Source organism: Columba livia, chromosome 18, assembly GCF_036013475.1.
Source record: "Columba livia isolate bColLiv1 breed racing homer chromosome 18, bColLiv1.pat.W.v2, whole genome shotgun sequence".
NCBI classification, from domain to species: domain Eukaryota; kingdom Metazoa; phylum Chordata; class Aves; order Columbiformes; family Columbidae; genus Columba; species Columba livia.
In genome coordinates, this window is record NC_088619.1 from 10,724,978 (window position 1) to 10,746,446 (window position 21,469).

At 42.6% G+C, this 21,469-nt stretch overlaps 3 protein-coding genes across 21 annotated transcripts in view; all 3 read right to left on the minus strand.

The window, feature by feature from the left end:
* BPTF (bromodomain PHD finger transcription factor) overlaps nucleotides 1-962 on the minus strand; it is a 47,779-nt gene extending 46,817 nt beyond the window's left edge. For 16 of the 17 annotated variants that reach the window (XM_065034947.1, XM_065034945.1, XM_065034939.1 and 13 more), the window contains exon 1: nucleotides 78-938. In XM_065034947.1, coding sequence (XP_064891019.1) covers nucleotides 78-717 — 640 coding nt within the window. In that variant the 5' untranslated portion in view covers nucleotides 718-938. Of the gene's footprint in view, nucleotides 1-77 lie in introns of all 17 variants that reach the window. The other variant, XM_065034949.1, reaches the window with a different exon arrangement.
* A 2,015-nt stretch (nucleotides 963-2,977) lies between these two features.
* On the minus strand, nucleotides 2,978-13,705 carry NOL11 (nucleolar protein 11). Its single transcript, XM_065034964.1, has 18 exons — nucleotides 13,520-13,705; nucleotides 12,360-12,473; nucleotides 12,136-12,192; nucleotides 11,391-11,536; nucleotides 11,075-11,132; nucleotides 10,381-10,519; nucleotides 9,788-9,985; nucleotides 9,518-9,594; nucleotides 8,676-8,799; nucleotides 7,323-7,426; nucleotides 6,973-7,050; nucleotides 6,144-6,328; nucleotides 5,756-5,881; nucleotides 5,073-5,294; nucleotides 4,495-4,573; nucleotides 3,980-4,072; nucleotides 3,565-3,672; nucleotides 2,978-3,264 (listed from the first exon to the last, which is right to left on the minus strand). Exons 1-18 carry the CDS (start codon nucleotides 13,667-13,669, stop codon nucleotides 3,151-3,153), a joined length of 2,172 nt encoding a protein of 723 aa, XP_064891036.1. The 5' UTR covers nucleotides 13,670-13,705; the 3' UTR covers nucleotides 2,978-3,150.
* A 1,054-nt stretch (nucleotides 13,706-14,759) lies between these two features.
* Nucleotides 14,760-21,469, minus strand: part of PITPNC1 (phosphatidylinositol transfer protein cytoplasmic 1) — a 41,235-nt gene continuing 34,525 nt past the window's right edge. For 2 of the 3 annotated variants that reach the window (XM_065034968.1, XM_065034967.1), the window contains one exon: nucleotides 14,760-19,189. In XM_065034968.1, coding sequence (XP_064891040.1) covers nucleotides 19,184-19,189 — 6 coding nt within the window. In that variant the 3' untranslated portion in view covers nucleotides 14,760-19,183. The remainder of the gene's footprint in view (nucleotides 19,190-21,469) is intronic. The other variant, XM_065034969.1, reaches the window with a different exon arrangement.

Here is a 21,469-nt window from a genome sequence, read left to right on the forward strand (position 1 = left end):
GGACTGTATTTGCAAACCTAGAGGGAACACGTAGGGGGGCCCTCGACTTGTTTTAGTTCATCCCCCTGACGCTCTACCTGGGGTGCTGCTGTAGGTGCTGTGGCTCCTGAAGCTGCTCTCAGTGCAATAACTGGCATCGTCTTCATCCTCCATCTCCTCGGGGTAGTCGGAGTCGTCGTCGTCCTCCTCCTCCATTATCTCCTCTTCCTCTTCCTCCTCGGAGTCCTGGTTATCCTCGGGGTCTCCCTCCTCTTCCTCCTCGGACACCATGCTCTCCTCCTCCTCTTCGCTCTCATGATCATCGTACACCACTTTGCTGATGCTCCTCCTGGACGAGGCAGCCCTGCCTTGGCTGTTGCAGCTGCCTCCTCCGCCTCCTCCCCCTGCTCCTCCAGCCCCGGCCCTGCCCCTGCCCTTACCGCTGCTGCCTCCCCCACCAGGGGTGCTGCTGCCGCCGCTGCCTCCCTTCCTCTTGCTGCCCCCCCTGGGGGAGGCGGTGGCGGGGGAAGAGGCCTGGGCAGCCGCGGCTCCCTTCGCCTTGGGCCCCGCCGTCTCCGCCTGGGCCGAGGTCGCCCACCTGCCGCGGCTGCTGCCCCGCTGCCGGGACCTCAGCCCCCCGATGGGGCCCGCCGGGGCGGGCGGAGCCGGGGAGCTCGCCTGAGCGGTGCCCGCCGCCGGCTGCTGCTGCTTGGGCGGCCTGCCTCGCCGGCCCCGCATCTCTGGGCGCTGGCCGAGGGGGGAAGGGAGGGGGAAGGAAGGCTCGGGAGGGCGCTCGGAGTCCGGACAGGCGGCTACGGGAAAGCTCCCTCCCCTGCGAGGGATCCGGGCCGGGGAGGGGGGCCGCCGGAGCTGTGAGGGCCGAGGGCTCAATCCGAATTGCCGGCGTCCCGCTCCGGATCGCCACCGGCCGCCATCTTGTTTCTTCGTCTCTGCCTCGGCTCGCTCCGCTCTGACTGGGGGAAGCGGCGGCGGCAGCAGGCCCCGAGCGCCTCACGTGACCGGCCGCGCCCGCCAGCCGCCGCCAGGGGGCGCCACCGCTGCCGCCCGCCAAGAGCCATGTTGGAGCTGGCGCGCTGGGGCGGCTCCGCGCCCCCCCGGCCCCTGCTAACCCCACCGCCGCTCCCTCTGCTCTCTCTTTGCCGCCTTCCCCCCGCCGCCACACGGCGTGTGTGTCCCCAGCTCACCGCCACCTGTCACCAGGCGCTGTCCCGCCAGCGCCGCCCACCACGAGGTTCCCCTCACGGCTGAGGTGCCCGCGCGCCCCGCTCGCACTCACCGTCTCCTCACACCTGAGCGGCGGCGCCCGGTACCGCTCCTGTCCCGCAGCTCGACCCGCTCCTCAGGGGAGCCCCCCCGGACTGCCACCCCCCAGCTCCCGGTCCCACGGCTGCAGGGGACACCTGTGAACGCAGGTAGGCGACAGCGGGCTCTGCGCTGCCCTCCGCCCGCCAAACCCAGAGGCACCGGCTCTCCCCTCAGGAGCCGTTTCCCTCCTTCACCGCGCTGAGGCGGTTGCCCCCACTGCCAGGCACCGCTGCATTCAGCTCTTGGTGTTTTAAATCGTGACCCATTATGGAGAAATTAAAACCCTCAGCTCACTGCTACCGAGCCAGGGTGGGTGTAAAGCAAAAGAAACTGAGGAGATCACAGACAGCCCCGCCATTTGCATTTTTGTCCATCCACTTTATCTGAACTGCTGCGTCTGCAATTTACTGGACCACTGCAAAAAAGAGATGGGCTTCATGTCTTTTGTATTCCCTCGTTTTCCCATTTTCCAGAGCTGCTAAAGAGCTTAAAATCTCCAAAAACCACTGCTGGGTTTCTAATGCCACCTGCCACCATTTGAATTCAGGGTATCAGTTTCCTGAGCAAAAGCAGAACAAACCCAAAGCTGGCCCAGGGCACCCAAATATCTTGCATTTCTTACAACCAGCCTTCTTTTAATTGCTGAAACAGCTTTAGGATCCCAGGTCCTAAGTCTTATCATTAGCAAAGAAGTGCATTCGCATTTTCATTTTCTCTCAGTCCCTTGGTTATGCTTCGGTGTGATGTAAAACCCAATACTGGTCATGCCACAAGCATGCCAGCTGTATGTCCAATGTGTAATTTAATTTGCATTCTTCTACAGTAATTTATGAAGTGCCTTTTGTTCATTAACTTGTTGCTCGGGCGGAGAACCTCATTAAACCCATAAACCTGCCACAGTGTCGAGCATGCAACAATGGCACCAGGCAGCAGGGTTCAGCCCAATTTTCACTCTTACGCCCAGCTTTTTATCTGCATCTCTTTCGCATTTGGCGTTGCAGCAGCACAGGCTCAGAGCCATGTTCTAGACACAGTACGATACAGACAGAGCAACACCAGCAGACAACATTGCCTAACCCCATTTACAGCTTTATACTCCACTCCCAAGACATATCTCCATTAGGAACTTGAAGTTCCTATTTTGAGAGAGTTAAATGAACATGTTTAGAAGTGAACTGAATACAGGAGGAAGAGGAATTTTTGGTAGGAGGCCCTACACTGCCTCCATACTCAAGACAGATAGAGAGAAAGGCTCCTTTCAAAAGGGACTTTGGAGACGATGAATAGCCTGTTTGTTCCAAGCTCTTTTCTAGATGGGTTCCTTTCTCCAAGGGTTAGGGAAAAAAATGGAGAACCTACAGCTGGATGGCATTATTAACAAGGAAGCATATACTCTTGCTTAAATTATTGAGCTGCTTTTGTCCAGTTCTTCCCTCCGAATTATTCCATAACATGTATAAGGCATTGAATTTAAGTATTCAGCTCTAGAATCAGTTGCATGTACATTTATGAGACATCAAGGTGTTACTGAACAATGTTAGACTAGAGGTCAGCTGTAGACTAACTAAAGCCAGTCTTAGTCTTTGGAAAGAATCATGTGGTATTTTAGGATGTTCTTATGATTGTGCATCAAAATTATACATGAAAATATAAGCAAACATCCAGCTTCCCATCCAGTCCAAATGAGAGCTTTTAATACCCAAGTTTCAAACTTACAACTCCCATGTAGCTACAGAGTAACTGTGTAGAAAAAAAACTTTTCACATCCCCAATATGGAGTGCTAAAACATCCTCATCATAAAAGGAATCAACAAAAAATAAAGTTGTTAATAATTCATTTCAAATTCAAATAAGTTCCAGTACTTCAATGGAGTATGTCTGACAGTCTTTCTGGTGGTTTAGTCTTTGTAATTCGTGCAAACTTCCTTCAATCTTGTTGAGTTCAGAGTAGAATCGTACCTAAAAGCAAGAAAACACATATTTACAGTAAAGTAAATTTTAATTTTCATACATCATTATACTGCGGGACTAGCTGTGGTTGTGCACTGTTTCAGATAATTATACCAAGCAAATACAGCAGCTTTTGAAATCAAAACAAGAGATGCAACTCCCATTTCACGCTCAGACAGGAGCATACACAGAACAGACATTATCTGATTTACTGTCTCACTTTTTGTTGTCTGCTGCCCTGACCTTCTTAACATCCATATTCTAAATCTATACTAAAATGAAATAATTATCCCAGAAGATGCAACTTACTTGGGCTCTCACAAATTTATGCAGCTTTGAAAGCAACTCTTTTGCTTCTGGTAGCATCACCATAACTGTGAAGTGAGCATCAAGTAACAGGCACATCCAATCCATGATCTGAAGACAAACAAGAAAAGCATGCTTACACTTTACAACATGTAAATGCCACATATTTTGCTTTAAAAGCTAAACTCTGAAACATTATCTTCTAATGTAAAATGCACGCTTTCATATTTTCATGCAGTATATTTATTTTCTGATAGTGAAGTGTTGTGTTACATCTGACTTGATACAGGTAATATTAACAGACAATATTTTATGGAATGAATATAGATCTCCGTTCATTTTAGATAATCTCAACTACTTGCTAAGTTACACATCACAGAAACCGAAGGAAGTAGAACTCTTAGAATCAGCTTCTCACCTGATTTATAGTTGGAGACTGTGTTCCGGGCAGAGCAGTATTAATTTTTTCACTGCATTTCACATACAGGTAGTATAAATACCTGAGAAACAGCTAAAAGTAGGAAATCAGAATATTTTTAAAGGACAAACATTCAATACACCAAGGAGTTTTGTCCTGCACACAGTAATGCTCATAAGGATTTTTTTTTTTTAAGCAACATAGATGCTTGTGTAGTATGCATTAAAAGTAAGTTTTATGGTTGTCCTACACAACCTATTGCAGATGTTTGAAAATTCTCACTCAGTTTCTTACACTTTCTAAAATAAGCAAGGCCTGCAAAAATTACTAGAAGTTCTGTGGAAAAATGTGACATTCGTTAACATTAAATCTTATTAAGCATCTTAATTTCATTTTCCTGCATTTGTGATTCAGACTCCAGCAAGCATGGCAAGTTTCTGGTACAACTGATACACTCTCTTCCCTTGCCCTCCCCCCAGAATAATATGGATTGTTAAACTTTTTAACATACTTACAACAGCTTGCTGCGCTGGAAGGTTTTTCAAATGAGGCAGAATAAATGTTTCACTGTAAGCCGAACGGAGAACAGCATTTCTGTGCAGTACTATTAAGGAAATAAAACTGCAGGAAAAAAATAACAGTTTCTATAAACTGAAGTGAATTCTAATTAAAATATTTCTCCAGGTTCTGTAAGTGAGGCCCTGTTTCAGCTCTGTGAATCTCCCTTATTTCTGTCATGAAATACACACAGCACCTGAAATATCACCATACAGTTGGCTTGAACAGTTCCGTTTACTGCAAACATGTAATTAACTCATGTGTTTCAACAGGCAAACATCAAAATCACTGATGCTATTTTCTCTCTAACAAAGTTGTATTACACTTTAGCAATAATATAGTTTAAATTGGTGTACGTGCTTTCTAAAAGTTTTTTGTATTTATATTCTAAATATTTTTCTACTGAGTGGGAACTTCTTTAATCAGAACTTCTCAGAAATTTTCATCAATAACAGAATGGATGTCTTTGAGTAATACTAAACATTCACATCACGTATAATGCACACACTTTCCTGCACTAAAACACAGAGGATACAACAATGCTGCCTTCTGCAGTCCAACGGGGCAGGATTCACCATCGGTCGGCACATGGGTTTCCTCTGGGCTTTTGGAATCACAGATGTCTTGTTCCAGCTCTGCATTGAAACCATTTTCTACAATTTCTGTCTTAACTTCTTTATTGTCAAATTCAGTATCAATGTAACTGGTTATAGATTCTAGACTCACGTCTGTTCTTTGAAGACAAGCTTCACTAATGCTGTAGAAGAAAATTCCAGACATTTAATACTCTTAATTATTAGCTTTAAAATCAGCAATGCCATCAACTCAACAGTAGTGCACACTATGGTCTCTTTGAAGCTTGCTAGAAAAGCAGAAATATATACTAAAATATAGAATCTTGCAGAACGAATTAAGGCTACAAGAACATGTTTAATATTTTGCTATTATTAACCTTGAACAATATATGTACTGGTTTTTTATTCCAAAAATTTAAGTTATTGTATTATTAGAATTAACATACGCAACAGACATCTTGTAAAATTTTTGTCAGTCTGCAAGACTGCAACATACACTGTACTCAGAATTAAGAATTTCATGCACAGTATTAATTGCTCATCTATAAAATTAAAGCCACTCTTAGCAACACACAATGTTTTATTAAGGGGCTTGGTTTGATGACGGAAAAAGAAAAAAAAAAAAGGAGTAATTCCAACCTACCTTAAAAATACTTGCAAGCAAGCATAAGTAATTTCTTCAGGAATATCTGGAAACCGTTGTAAGCAGATTTGTAAGAGATGCACATCTTTTTTCTCCAAAGCAACAGCCATTAAATCTGGACACAAACTGTAAGAATACAAAAAGAATAGGCTGCATAGTTCACACCCACTGAAAACTACGTTGACAACTAATGCAGAAGTACTAATGCTGTTTTAAACAAAAAACCATCTGGGAAGCATCAGCTTAATCAGAAAATAAGCATAAGCACCTTTGATAGCAAATTTTGATAACTCTAGAGTGCTTTATAAAGAACTGGATTTCTATTTTTTTTAATTTTTTTTAATTCTTAAAGATTAGTCCCTACAAGTAAAAAATGCAGAATCATCACCTGTAAGACAAGTCTCGGGTTTGGACTATCTGTAGCAGCAAATTCTGAGGGTAGTACTTTGGATTTGTTTTACATCTGTTTACAAGGGCAGTTACTACACATCCAATGGTAGCTTGGAAATCTGGAATCTGTGCTTTTGACATCAATTGTCTCAATTCCTCTTCAAATACAGTTGTAGAGACGTCCTGAAAATGACAAATACTCCGCAACTCAGAAGTGCAAGGCACAGGTTTGAGAACTGTACTGTTACTAATCAGACCAAGTAGAAACAGACTTATTTTGGAATTCAAGCTAAAAAGTTACAAAACCCCCTCACCAGTCTGTGCTTTATTAGCCTTTCTAAATCACGGAAGAGCCAAAAGAGGGTAACCACTCATTCTGAACTCAGGTCAGCACTTTATTTTAATAACTGTTCAGGTATTATTTACTTGTTACTTCAGTAACATCACCAAGATGTCCAGCCAGAGCTGAACTCTAGGTACGTTCACACAGGAAGGGATGTAATTTAAAGTTTATCACAACACTGGCTGCAAATTTTACACAGGAACTAAACAGCTTAGTGCTATATTTGCAGTGGAATTCTCAGCTATTAAAAGTCCTGTATTGTACAGTTCTAGACAAAGCTTAAATTCAATCATGTCCAAATACTATTCTAGCACAATAATAATAAATAAATATTATGATAATGATAATGATATCAGCCTCCAACCACCTGTTTCAGGCAGCTTTGTCAACCTGATACATGCAAGAGGACATGGAAGAAAATACCAGCTTAAGAGACAACTAGAATATTCTATGAGTGTCTAAACCACTATTTTGGTTTACTTACTTTTAGCTTTAGTAAGTGCTGCCCAACTGATAAGGTATCTGGCTGTACCTTAGCAACAGTGTTCCTTTTTGATCTTAACTATTATGAAGAAAAACAAGACATTATTATTCAGCTCCAAAAAGATGGTATATATTTAAGGACTTGAGTCAAGAAAACTTGGAACTTAATGTGTCGACTTGCTGAACGTATTACAATTAGTAACTGGGTGGTCCAAGTACAGAAACAGTGTTAGAAACAATGAGTGACGAACGCAAAGTGAAATTTCCTTCTGCTACGACACCTAAAGGTAGCAGCATGGAGAAGAGATGAGAAACAACCCCCAAACCTCATGTGCTCCTCAGCTAACATACCGTCATTTTGGACTCAGATTTTAGAGCTACAGATGGCTGGGACTCAGGGGAAGCCACCAGCTCTTCATCTCCAAGGGTGTTCCAGTCTACGAATGAAGACACATCTGTGAACACAAAAGTGAAACTATATGAAGGTAACACTCAAAGCACATTTATTAAAGTATGAATACTACATCAATTTCTTACACTAATAGGTATTTTCTAAAGTATAATCCAAGTCATTTTATGCTACGAAAGTTTCCAGTTTTATCTCGGCAGCAGTTAATTTTATGACCCTTTTCACATACTGTTTCTCCATTTAGTCTCTGATAGGAAGAGAAATAAGTTATTACACATTTTACTGTGAGCATGACTTGCAACAGCATTTTACTAGTGCAGTGCAAAATTGAAGACATTATGGCAGCACAATTTTAAACTAAAGGTTACAAACTAAGGTTTGACATTGTCCCATCTAATCAAACTATTTGAAAATAATTTATTGGAGAGAGCACTTAATTTTCTTTTCAGTATTCATTGCTTGCATTCCAGTATTCCCAGTAAATCCAGTATTGAATGACCACCCGGCTTAAGTGAAACCACAATAAATTCAGACATCTGTGTTCTTCAGTGTTCTCAGCAACAGTAAATTTAACAGCTAGGAGCAGAATACAGTATTATGCTACTTGAAGCTTGTTAGATTCAATTAACTTTATAGGAGAGTATTAAAATAACTTTTATATCATTTCAGAAGTTTTCTGTTTATGAGATATTTGGGACAGGAATTAGCAGGGCTCATTTGGAGATCTTTCAACTAGACTCGAAGGGGGATGGGGCTGTAGCTGGGCTTGCATCAGTAGGGCATCACTCTAGAGTTCATGAAGGCTGGGAGGCCTCCCATACCCCTGGGGTGAAATCTGAAACGCCTGTACACCAATACACCCACAGCATCCTCACAGCTAAACTGAGGGAGTGCGGTCTGGATGAGCGGGTAGTGAGGTGACTGTGAACTGGCTGAAGGGAAGAAGCCAGAGAGTTGTGGTCAATGGGCAGAGTCCAGTTGAGGCCTGGATCTGGTGCAGTGCCTCAGGGGGCAGTACTAGGGCCGGTATTATTCAATATATTCATCAATGATTTGGACAAGGGAATAGAGTGCACTATCAGCAAGTTTGCTGATGACACCAAGCTGGGAGGAGTGGCTGACACGCCAGAGGCTGTGCTGCCATCAGAGACCTGGACAGGCTGGAGAGTTGGGCAGGGGAAATTTAATGAAATAGAACAAGGGAAAACGTAGAGTCTTGAATCTGGGCAGGAACAACCCCAGGTTCCAACCCCTAACATTCTGTGATACTTCACTGTATTCATAAATATTCTTACCAGGGGTTTGACGGTCCTTGAGCTTTCCCACGGCCGCTGCCAAGGATGCCGTTTCACACTTGTACATCATCACTGTCAGCACTTTCCCATGAGTAAAAAAAAATTTTTCCTCATAACACCACAACTGCAAAATATTAAACCATGTCAATCATGAGGAGATGAGCAGAGCCGAGTGTTCCTGCACAGGCCGATGTTTAACTACTTACTACAAAATTCAACTAAAAGTCAGCAATTAGATTATTTTAAACTATTTTGGTAGGTTTAACACTCACTAGCAGACACTCATTAACTGCTGATTTTAAATACTGAAACAAGAAGTGTTCAGTTGAGTATTTCCAGGGATGCCTTCAAGTACAGCAGCTGCTTTAAGTGCACTTGATACTTTTATTTTTTTAAATTCCCTCTTGTGCAATGTTAAGACAAAACCAGTCAGCTGTTCAATTTCACTGATACATTTATTACTTAGGTGTCAGTTTACTTGTCATTAATTGACACCTGAACATCTTGAGATGCAGGGATTATTTAGGCTGTCAATTGCAAACTGAACAGAACAGATACTGGCTGGCTCTTCCATTTAATTAACTACTTCATTCTCACCAAATAATCGGGAGCATCAGAAGTAAGAAGATACTGACTTGTCAAAGAAATTACCATAGGCCACCATCCTCCTGCTAAATATTCTGACAAAAATTGCTCATCAGCTGGTCAATATTAATTTTGTTTCACAAGTTGGCGCTCACTGCTCTTCCAGACAGAAGCAGAACTCTGAAGCCCCCCAGCCTCTTCTGCTATCACGCCAAATGCGCAAAGGTTATGGATCACAAATTAAACGCTGAGCTTACCTGTCCACTGGTTCCCAGGGGAAGTTCCTTTGAAGTCTGCAACGTCTGAAATTTTGTATTCCAGATCGTTAGGCACTCTGGGGAATTAAGAGAGAGACATTTAAAACCCAAAAAGCAACATAAATGCTACTTTTGCCTTTGTCACTTCCAGTTAAAACCACTTGAGGAAATAGACATAACTGTTGCAAAAGAGCTTAGTTAGTAATGTGTTCAACATTAGGAATTAAGTCATCTGGTTACATCTCAAGCAAATCTGATTTTTCAAGTTACCTTTGGATTCGTCACCGGATGCAGCCAGACTTCCTAATACTGCGACATGATCTTTATCGAGAACAACGAATGATGTTGCTTTTAGAACACTTCCAGATACTGAAAGGTTCAGCAGCAGTGACGTGGGTAAAGTTTGCTGTTCGTCTTCAGTATTTTGCTGCAGAGGTACCTGAACCTTGTACACAGAGTCATTGGAATCTGTCAAAAAAAAGCAATGATGCTTTTATAATCTGTTGTTGTGGAAAACCTATTTAATACAACATGGCAAGAAGACATTCAAAGAAAACAAAATCCAGTGAGTGCTGAAAGAAGAAATAATACAGGATATCCAAAGGACATTTTGCATTATGATGCAAAAGAGTAAAATAAAAGTTTAGCTAGCACAAGAGCTGCAAGTTACAAGTCATAACATTTAGGAACAGTTAACCTTTGCAGCCACTAAAATATCAGGAAAATTTAATCACTACTTCTACCACCAGCTGCTTTAGAAAGTTTAAAGAGCTATAAACAGTCATTCATAAATATCAGCATTCTATGTCCTTCCATACAATTCTTTGCTTTATTACCACATCACAATAGAAACTATAACTTACACAAACACAGAAGTGTGATAATTCGATTTTTTATATATGCTGTGAAACCCGTTGGCTTAGATAATTCCTGTTGTTCAAGTTTATATTTGTGTAGACTATTTGTCTTAAGTTTCTGTACATAGACAAAGAAATCTCCATCCTAAAACAAAAAAGAAAATACAGTTTTCCTTTAATTTACACAAAGAAGAGGTAACAGAAATTCAGCTATTCGTACTACTTAATTTTGAACGTTGAGCAAAATTAGGGATTTGTGTTTTCTACAGGACATGCAGCCTAATTCAGAAAAGTCTGCAGGCTCAAGCATGCAAAGCAAATTCTAATTTGATGAAACAAAAGGATTCACAGGAAGAAGCATTTGCACAGAGACAGATTCACTTTTTTTTAAAAAAACAAATTCTATTTAAGTTCTTCACAATGAAAAAGTATTTGAGGGCAACGAAGAGTCATGCAATCATCTACTGTATTTAATCTTAATTGCTCTCTGAATTTCTAGGAGCCAGACTCCTCAGCCCTGAAATCACCACAACTTTAATTCAAGTGTTCTATCAGAAAAAATACATATACAGGATATGGATTAAATCAGGATAATGATTTCACTAAAATCTCTTAAAATCCAATGAAACAGGTGATGGATTTTAGAAAAAGAAGTTAGATTAGCTGCTATGAAAGTTTTTTAAAAAAGTATTCAACTCACTTTCTCGGTAGCGAACATTAAGACATGTTGTTGACCTTCCATGAAAGCTTCACTCCACCTAAAAGCAGAAAGCTGTATGAATGTCTTCTAAATGTGAGGTCTATACCTAAAGTTATATCACTATTCCTTAGGCAGTCTCTTATTTTTAGGATAGCCATATAAATAATTTCAAGATTTGAAAAACAAAGTGTTGCAAAAAAACAACTGAGGCCGCAAGCCCTCAGTCTTCACATTTCTCCCCTACCTCCTCAAAAAAGGGAACAACTTCCATCACCAATTCCTCTGAGCAGAAGCTTCGTAAACCTGTGTCACTTACTTGATGACTTCATCTGAGATAATGTTTTCAATTTCTTGTTGTGGGGCTTCCAGAAGGACATCTAAAGTCCGAACACCACCTCCTTTGAACAGCACCACTGGCCCTCCGTTGGGTAGTGAATGTATTCTGTACACATCAGCTGAAAGCTGCAGAGAAAAAATACTTCTGTGTTCTTCAGTACATTACTTCGAAAGCCACATGTTTTATCTGTGATTTTTTTAAGTGTTTTCAGTAAGTAAGTATCAGTTATGGTACACCAGGACACAGAAGAGTGATGAACCTGTAAGATTTCTAATAACGTAGACCTAGTAGTTGCCCATTTTCTGAAATGCTGTGAATATCGCAAATCAATACCCAACAAAAGCCAGGAAAGCCAAATGAGCATCACATTTCTGAATCACGTCAAAAACACATAATTGAGGGTCAGGAGTACAAACAACTGCTGCCCAGCATAACATGAAGTGTTCTTTAACACATCCACCAGAACAATCTATATTTGAACATAATTCACCGCCTTTAAAGAAAGTCCTTAGAAACTTTGGACTTGGGATTTGAATAACTTTAAGAGTAATACTTTGATGTTCAGGTCTCTTAGCCCCAGTAGATTCCTTGCAGCACTCCAGAACATCATGAAGCACAAGTTAAGACGATGGTTGGCTGAAGTGTAACTAGGAAAATTAGCATCTCTCCCCTCCACCAGCACTCAAAATGTTAAGATAAAAGTGAACATAAGCAAGAGACTCACCGTTGCTTTAAATACTTTGTCCAAGTTAATATCTTCATTCTTCCATATTCTTAAAACCTTTAAGAGAAGCATCAGTTTTTAAGCACAGTAAGATAGAGATTTCTCAGCACACAAACTGCACATCACTGAAACATCCAGCACTGCTGATTTCTTCCCTATGTCCATTCACTCAGAGGACTCACTACATCCTTTTTTTCCTTTGAGAAAATATAAGAGCATCTCACCTTGTCATCATGAACAGCTACGTATTCATGAGTTTCAAAGTTGCATACGACTGGACACGTGATAATCTGCCTGTGTTTAACTGACCAACAACCGAGGGGCTTCTGATCTGAAACCTAGAGGGGTCGGAAGACATTGTAATTAGTACATGCCATGGTACACTTTTGGGATTTTTCTCAAGACAGAAAGGAAATGCAAGGTGGCCACATCTGATTTCAGTAACACCGAAATATGGAAACTGCTATACTCAGACCTTCTGCCTGAGCATTTCTGTTTATGACCTTAACACTAAAAATTTCAGAATAACGCAAAACAACTCTAATTATAAATTGTTTGTTTTCACATAAGAAGTAACTTGGAGCTGTAATAGTCAGATGGACTTATGCCATATAGCACAGGAACGATGCAAGGCTTTTCCCAGGTGAAGACACATTACTCACTAACACGGTCATGCACAGAATCACACTTTTCCTTTTCCAATGTCAGTTATTGAGACCAAGAGCAACAATGTTTATTGCCTAAACTCACACTATGTACAATTTCCACGTGGCTGCTCAGTCTAGAGCTGCATTGGGCATATTTACCTGCATGTTTATGTTCTGCATGTGGTCTTGGCAGGGCGACCAAACGACCCAAAGGAGGTTGGTTGTATCATGACGCCACTAAGATAGAACCCCCTGCCTCATTAATAGGAGAGGCAATTAAAGATATAAATCCAAATACTTTCTTATTATAGTCTATGAAACACAGGCATAGGTTAAGACAGCAGAACATCCTTTCAGTTTAAAGTGCTGCAAATTAAAATCTTTTACCCTCCTGCCAACAGGAAGGCGCTTGGCACAGAACTGGCAGCCAGACAAAACGCCGGCAACCGTGAGGAAACGTTCCGTACCCTGCAGCTTCGGGACGGGAGTCTCCGTGGAACGGAGAAAACCAGCAGAAGAAGAAACTCAAAAGCGACCGCCTAAGCTGACACTGGCAGAGCGCAGGTGAGCAAGGCCAGGCGGGACCAAGGGACAGCGGGGCCCAGCCGGTGACAGCGGGGCCCAGCCGGGACACGCCGCTTTCCGGCCCGGCGCTGCGCGGGGACCCTCCCACAGGCCGGGGCCGCCCGTCGGCCGCAGCGACGCCCCCCGCGGCCGGCGTTGGGCCGGGCCGTTACCTTAAAGAGAGTGGCCGTCCTGCCGCGGTCGGTGAGCAGGACGTGGTCGGGCTCGGGGCCCGGCTCCAGCGCCAGGAGGCCGCCGCCGAGGCCGACACCGGCACCGGGACCCAAACCGCACAGCGTGAAGCTCTCGCACAGCGCCGCCATCTTGGCGAGCGGCCACCTCTCGCGAGACTTGGCCGCGGCGTGACCCGGCGCGGGGTGGAGTGGCGGAAACAGCCGAGGCCGTTCGGGAGTTTCCGGGCGCCGCGGGACGTTCCCCGCGACGGGGAAGCTTCGTGTCGCGACCTGTTGCGCTCTGTCGTGTGTCCGAGCTCTGCCACACCGGCGCTGCCAGTCCCCTGAGGGTGTAAGGAGGCTTTGCCAGCTGCCGTTTGCAAAGGACCTACAAATACTACGCGTTCTGAATATTTTAAATATTCTAAAATTCTATTCTCCACCGCTGTTAGAGAACACGTGTCCAGCTGGGTAATTTTGGGGGTCTTGCCGCTGTCACACCTGCTTGCTGGAGAATCCAGCCATAACATCACCTCCCGGTGGACAGTTACAACAGTCACAACCCACGCTGGTGACAAAACCCCTCCAGCCCCACTGGCCGTGGCCCCAGCGCTCCCGCAACAGCATCTTCAGGCAGCGAAGCCAGCAGAGTCCATCACGGCAGACCCGCGGTCACGCAGGGCCTCACGGTTTCTGTCTCAATCCTGAGTGATTTCTACCTTAAACATTTTCTAGGCTGCTGTTTGTTCCTTGCGTCCTGTCCTACCCTGCCGTGAAGCGTTTTTTATGCTGAGCTCCATTTTTCTGGTGCAGAGAAAGCTTTATTTCTGTGGAGTAAACCTCTGCTTGAAAGTGTAAAGAATCATTGTTCATGTGAAATTCCTGTTGACTAAACTGAAATTACTTGTAGCCAAGGGATGGAGGATTCTTGCCTCCGGAGAGGTTTGCAGTGGTCTCTTTTCCAGTATTTACTGCACCACTGGGTTGCCAAACCCTGCCCCCCTGCTGAAAATCCTCCTTGTCAACCAAGTGGGCATTTACACCTGAATGGGCGAACACCAGACCCATGGGCACCTGTCCTGATAAAATCTTTAAAAAGGTGAGGAACACTTAAACCTAGTAGATATTTAAAGCTTAAGTTATCCATAGGAAGCCAGTTCTTTGTGCTTTTTAATTTTGAGGAAGTGACTTGCAGAGCTGGGCGTGGAAATGTTAATGGAGTAAGAGATAACAGCCACAATTGTAAAGAATAATTGTTGGTAGTTTATTTACAACACAATGCAAGGAAAAATACAATATTAAAAATAATAAATAACTTGGAAAAATCAGAAACTAGGTGATATGAATGAGAAATATGACAATCAAATTCTCCTGCTGAGCCTTGCATTATTGAACGTGCAAAGCTTCTCAAAAATTGGTCCTTTTTTGATGGTGGGGATGTATTGCCTAATGTAGCCATCATCGCTCTATATAAAGAACTGAATTACTGGACAATCAGTCTCACGTGGAATTATCACGGAAATGAAATAAAACAATGAAACCTGTTCTAGTGACACCACAAAACTACGGGAGATTGTAATTCAATGACCATGCTGTTCATTTAAAGCAAAACATTGTTAGACTTATTTAGCAATTTTAACTTACATATATAAAACCAAGTCCAAACAATGGAAACAGAAAAGCTCCTATTGACAAGATAATGAATTCTCTCTTACTGCACTCACTAATTCATAAAAAGCATATACATTTGGCTTATTTCAAATGACAGCACATTGTTTTGAGGTTATAGTGCAGCAAGCTTCAAAGCAGTTTTAACAAAATACAGCGGTCTTGTTACGAACTAAAATTCAAGGAACAAATATTTCCATTTCAAAATCTCTACAGCAGCAATTAATGCAAACTGGCTACTAGATGTCACAAAATCACCTTCCAGAATAATCAAAAAAGCCAAAGAATAAGGTCAAATAGTTTCTTTCCATAGGATTTATCCAGTCGTTTACAAAATCGAACATTACATTCAAAAGAAATCCTGTTGCGTATGTGTTTCGGGAATGTGCTGCTCCTCATAGTCTCTACGGATTCTTTCCTTTTTAAATTTATCAGATCGACCCTTCTGAAGACTGCAATGAATTGCCAGCTATTTTGTAATGATTGTTCTATACGAAACACATAAAAGTTTGAGCAAAGCTGGGAGGAGGTTTTAATAGACAGTCAAACGAAACAATCGCATTATTTGCTCCGGACTGTATTGTCCTTGATGAAACTTTCCTCGTGGAGCTCTGGCACAGCCGCATCGCGTAGTTGGTCAGTCCCCGCGGCAGAGATGCACACGGCCATTGTGCCTGTTCAGCTCTGCTGCTGGCACCAGCCTCTGAGATGCGCTCACCAAATCATCACAGACTTCACTTTTGCAAGAGCAGCGATGAACACCTGCAAAACGTTCTCTGTTTTCCTCCTAATAAACACGTTTGAAAATCCAACAGAAAGCTCTGCGACAAAATCGGGAATGAAAACAACCCTTTGCCTCAAGATGTTACACTAAAATATTCAGACCTTCCTTTTAGTTTAATTTTGTGTGGGTTTTTGTGTGTGTGTGTGTGTGTGTGTTTGCTGGGAATATTCTAGAAAAAGTTACCATACCTTAAAAAGCAAACAAAACCCAACCAACAGAAAAAGATACTTAAAGATCATACTGACCAAATGGGTGATGACTGATGGGGAAAGCAAAGCAGGACACAGCAGAGGCTGTTTACACAGGCCCTGAAAACCTGGGCTATTTCTTATGCAAAGCAACAACACCTCACTGATCTTTTTCTTTGCCTTCACTAGGAAGCAATACGGAGGCAACGGGATCATGATCCTTGTGGCCAATGCTGAGTTCAGGCTGTTTGGTCAATAAATCTGGTAATCCTGAGAAGGTGGAAGGGCTGTGGCAGCATTAAGCAGCATCATTCTTCCATTACACCATCAGCGTCTTTCTCCTACATCTCTGTCACACAGCTACTAAGACGTGTCCTATTCAGGTGTGTTAATAATTTTCATACATGCCTTATCCCCACACCTTAAGATGATAATCAATATATCTGCAAGGGATTGAAAATCAATCCGTTGAATAGGAGTAAAGGTATGACTGTGTCAAACCCAGATGTCAAAATGTATATAGAAACAATAATATGTAAGCATAAGGACATTATGACTTGGGCTGAGCAATGAAAAAATTCATTGAAAAATAGACTTTCAGGTGGAGCGGACCCAGACTATTTCTACATAGGCCAAATTCAGGAACTGAAAAAACAGCCAAACCATGTTTTATGTTTTCAAAGGTTTATCCTCTCTGCCAGTGTTCCAATCTTGCTACTAAATAAATAATAAGAAAAAGATTAGACCAGTTATAACCATGAATACTTAATCTGCACACTTTTTAAGCTGAAATCATAAACTTATGTAGGAACGTTTTGTTTGCATCATTACAGCAGCTTCTTTTTAAACAAACAAATCATCACCCATTTGTTTGCTAATCACACAGAATTACCCGCTCTGAGAAGCAAAGCAAAGCAAAACATGGACAGTAAGCGGGAGAACGCCTCAAGTCAGCGCACAGCCAACCAAGAGCTCCCGCAGTTTGCTAGCGAGAGGATTTTAACTATCAAACAAATATACACTTGTTTTCAGTGCAGGCTGGCAGTGGAGTTACCTCTCCTGCTACTAAAACTACCCTATAAAATCACACATTTGACATAACGTCTATTGGATCTGCAGCCGTTGAGAAGTTCAGTGCATTTCAGCCAGTGCAATCACAGCACTGTGCTGAGAAGGCGGCACAAATGCCCCGTCCAGGCGAGAGGCCATCCCCAAACATTGTTCAATATTCCACGATAGCTCAGCTCCGCAGGACTCTCTTTTTTTACATTTTGTTTTTAAATCCATGTATCATGTCACTGGTGGTACCAAATATCACCCACTTTGATGATATGATTCAGGTAACGGGATCATTCACTGGCATTGAACAGCGGCTTATTCAACGCCTACTACAGCTACCAGGAGACAGACACCGCCAGCACTCAACAGACAGCAACGCGTATGAAAGAGAACAAAGCACCCCGAACGGGGTCAGCGGGCCAAGTTTCTCACTGAGCTTACATTTTGAAAAGGAAGGAAAGAAGAGACCACTTTTGCCACTTATTTTTCTCCTCCTTCAACAGTCCACACCTCCCTACTGGGAAACATCCTTTTCCACATGCGAGTTCCTGAGACTGAAGAGAGATTTCACATGCAGAGCAGGCACAGCACTTGTGTTTCCTTAACCTCACCCTGCGCGGCCTGAGCGGCCCCAGCACTCATTTCCTTCTTGAAGTGACTGGTTTTGTTCAGCCCTTCCCTAGAGATGACAGTAAAGCCTGGAACCAGCTTTCTGTTAGAGGAGACTGTGCTGTTTAGGGAAGAAGCGAGGCAGGAAAGAAAAGGGAGTCTCATATTTTCTTCCCTTTACATTCAAGGTCTTACAGCGTAACTACCACCCTTCTTCCAGTGAAGACAGGACAGAATTCATTGGTTTTGCTTCTCAACTGGCTCAATTTAGCTGCTTTTTTCAATTTTACACATGGAACACCATTGATGAACACCAATACAGACTAAAGAGATCACAAAAGGACAGGGGAGAGCTATTAAAATACATTATCTACAAGAAACAGGTGGTTTCTTTTACAAATTCTGTGCAAGATAGAAATAGTTCAATGGCCTCAAAGTCAGTATAATTAATTACAATTGGGGCTTGGATACAGTGGTATTTTAGGTTTGAAAAGTTTTATGTTTGTTAGCTAGGCCCCAAATCCTGAGTCATATTAAGCAGAATGTGAATCTGAGCGGTTGCTGTTGGTGTTCAAGTACAACGAGTTACAGGTCAAAGGTTTATGAATATACAGGAGAAGCCTGAGTGTAGGAACGGTTTTAAAATCAGCTATAAAAGAAGAAAATGGGAAGGTTCGTTTCCTGTTAACCCTGCGTTCTAGTTGGCGCTAATTTGCCTCATGAGTCCTTGGCAGCTTTACTATACACCTACTCCTAATTATAAATGCTATGACCTAGATGAGAATTTGTAGGTTGAACGCTGCTACAGAACGATTTCTTTTCTTTCGTAGGGTTCCCCTCAGACTATTTCATTATTTGCCAGTAAGACACACCATATGGCTTGAAACACTACATTAGGAATATATAAACTATGTTCTCTTGCATGCACTTCTCTGAAGGTTTGAAGGATCAAGTCTGAGAAAAGAAGTAACCTTTCCACACCAGTAAGATTCTGTTAAGCAAAAAAACAACCAACAAACCACCATGACCTTTGTAGAAATGAAGTTACGTCACTCTTGCTGTGGTAGACATGGCTTATCAGGAGGAAACATGCTGGGGGGGTTTAAAGGGTTTTTTTCCCTAGGTCTGGAAGAGTGAGAGTTTCTGGAGCGGACTTTTTCCGAGGCCGGTCTTTGGGAACTGTTAGGAATTCAGGAGCATCTGTGGAGAGAGGAGTTGATGGGGCACTAGACGGAGCGCTGCGGGTTGAAGAAGGCATGGAAATGCTAGAGATAGATATTGCGGGTGGGAAAATCCCGATCTTCTTGTTGGTGGCTTCCTGAGTTGCTCGTTCAAACTCTCGGACTTCATCCATCGTCATGTCTTCAACGAGAAGGAAAGACAGACAGAGAATCATTTCAGATGATCATTTCATTAACTCAGTTAAACGATTTCCATCCAAATTCTAAGTCAGGGATTGCTTATCATGCATATCATTAAGTGATTCTCCACATGAATGCCCTCCTATTGTGATGCATTGATGGGAGTACAATAAGCGGCTACATAAAGAAAAAGAAGTTAAGTACATTAATCACAGACTAATGGTTCTGCTACCTGGGTCTGAACTGAATCAAGAGTGCTACCTCTGTAACTGCTGGAAAAATCAAGCTATTTCACAGGCAATTAAAGAATACATTTAGATACACAGTTAGCAAGTAGAATTTTTCAGAACTTCAAACAAAAGAAAACGAATAGGTTTTTATGTGGTTTTTCTTTTCACCTAAATGATGAGCAGGAATAAGTACAGGGTTGTCATCGCTTTGTCTCCTGCAATTATCAAGGGATGAAAAACTCTCTCCACTCCTGCACAACTTCTACTGCCTTCGAGTTGCGGCTGCATGCAACTGAGGCCACTTTGCTTTTCTGCTCATAAAGCCTAAAGAATTCCCTCTCACTTGATAAAGCCACAACACACTTTCCAACTTTTCCACCCAGAATCTGTCCTTAAACATTTATGGCCAACTGACAAACCCACTGCTTAATTGCCTGAAAACCAGAGGCGAGATGAGAAGTTAAAGTCACTCCGCAATGGCAAAGCGCTTGAGGTGACAACGTGTGACAGCGCTGGAGAACCCACAAGAGGGCAGAGCGACCCCAGCATCGATGGGCTCCGAGCTGAGCCCTGCGCCGCTTCTGAAATCAAATCCCAAACGAATGACATCTGCTACAAAGGGAAAACCTGAGCAGAATAGCAGCAAGGCTCTCTGAAACCCGCCACTTCGTGTCTACATTGCCTGGCAAGATGTCCGCTGAGACAAGTGAAATAAATGTCATGGTTTTCACTGAACATCGTGTTAAAATTGTAAATTTGAAGTATTCACAGAATTAAACTCAGCAAATTCCTATCTACCAGTAGAACAGAGCAAAACCCACCATCTGCTAAATACTGAAATAGCTGACTGCTCCCAGAGAGAAAGAAAGACACAGCAAAAGTGGTCCAATAAAATATCTCCTGAGCTCCCTCAGGGTAATTATTTTATAAATTACGCTAAACCTTTGGAAGATATGATTAAAAGAAACAGTCAGTTGAAAGTTCTGTTTACATTCCTGTATATACGTAAATAATTTTGCTACTGACTGCCCCCAGCCCCACGAGTGCTAATAAAAGCTGTTCAGGTGACGTTCAGAAGGTAAAGGAAGAAACCTGTGACTGAACTGATGTGGGAGTGTGGTAGGATACGGGTAACTTACGTTTCATAATCAAACAAAAAAGCCCCAAGTTCTTTGATGCCAAAGACACGATTATCAGCATCCTCTACTCTTCCCTTACCAGCGCTGTCAATTTGTGTGACTCCTTTATAGTTCTCATGGTATATGGCGTTCTTTTTCAAGACCACGATTTAGCAGTAACGTTCTATTAAACCACTGTATAGATTCTTGGAGCTCTGAAAGCTCAAAAAAACCCTCAGAAAAAAAAACACTAGCATTTTAATAAATTTTAAATTCTCGCACATTTGGGTGTCTGAGACACAGGCCTGGCGATGCTGCTTACCATGTGTATGACAGAATCCTACACTTTCACCACATCAAACTTTTTATTATTACCCAGCTGCATGCATTTGTACCCTTGGCTACAAATGTTATGTATAAGCAGCTTTATGTTGTATTACAACATCTTATTAAATAAACAAAAGCGTGTGTGTTGCCAGCTGCCGTTTTCCTTCCCTGCAGCGACATTCCGGGGACCTTTTCAGCCCACGCTGCTGTGCTGGGTATCAGGAGCGAGCACTGAGCTGGCTGCAAATCTGAGATACACGGTGGAAACAAACAGATGTTCTCAGCCAAACTGCACCTACCTGCGCCGGAGATACTTTGAACCTTTTTGGCTGATTTACATTTTGTTTCACCTGTAACCGTGTGCGGTGTTTCTGAACTCAAAGGCCGTAAAAGCCCCTGACATCAAAGGGAGCCCAGGCATTCATTTCAGCTATTTTCGGTTGAGGACTTATGTACAACATGAAAGAAAGGCTGTCGTGGATAAATGAAAGTGAAAGACAGGAGGATTTCTCAATTTACTGGCCATTTAAGCGAAGATTTATCAAAGTCTTACTAAGTGGTAGTAGCCTCAAAGACCGTCCATTTTAAATTCAGACATGAAATACT

Coding starts and splice junctions, on each gene's coding strand:
- NOL11 (XM_065034964.1), bottom strand. CDS start 13,669: ATGGCGGCGCTGTGCGAGAGCTTCACGCTGTGCGGTTTGGGTCCCGGT. Junction 5,882..6,143: donor ACCCGAGACTTGTCTTACAG/GTGATGATTCTG, acceptor GTATTCTTACAG/TTTGTGTCCAGATTTAATGG. Junction 3,265..3,564: donor ATAAATTTGTGAGAGCCCAA/GTAAGTTGCATC, acceptor TCTTGCTTTTAG/GTACGATTCTACTCTGAACT.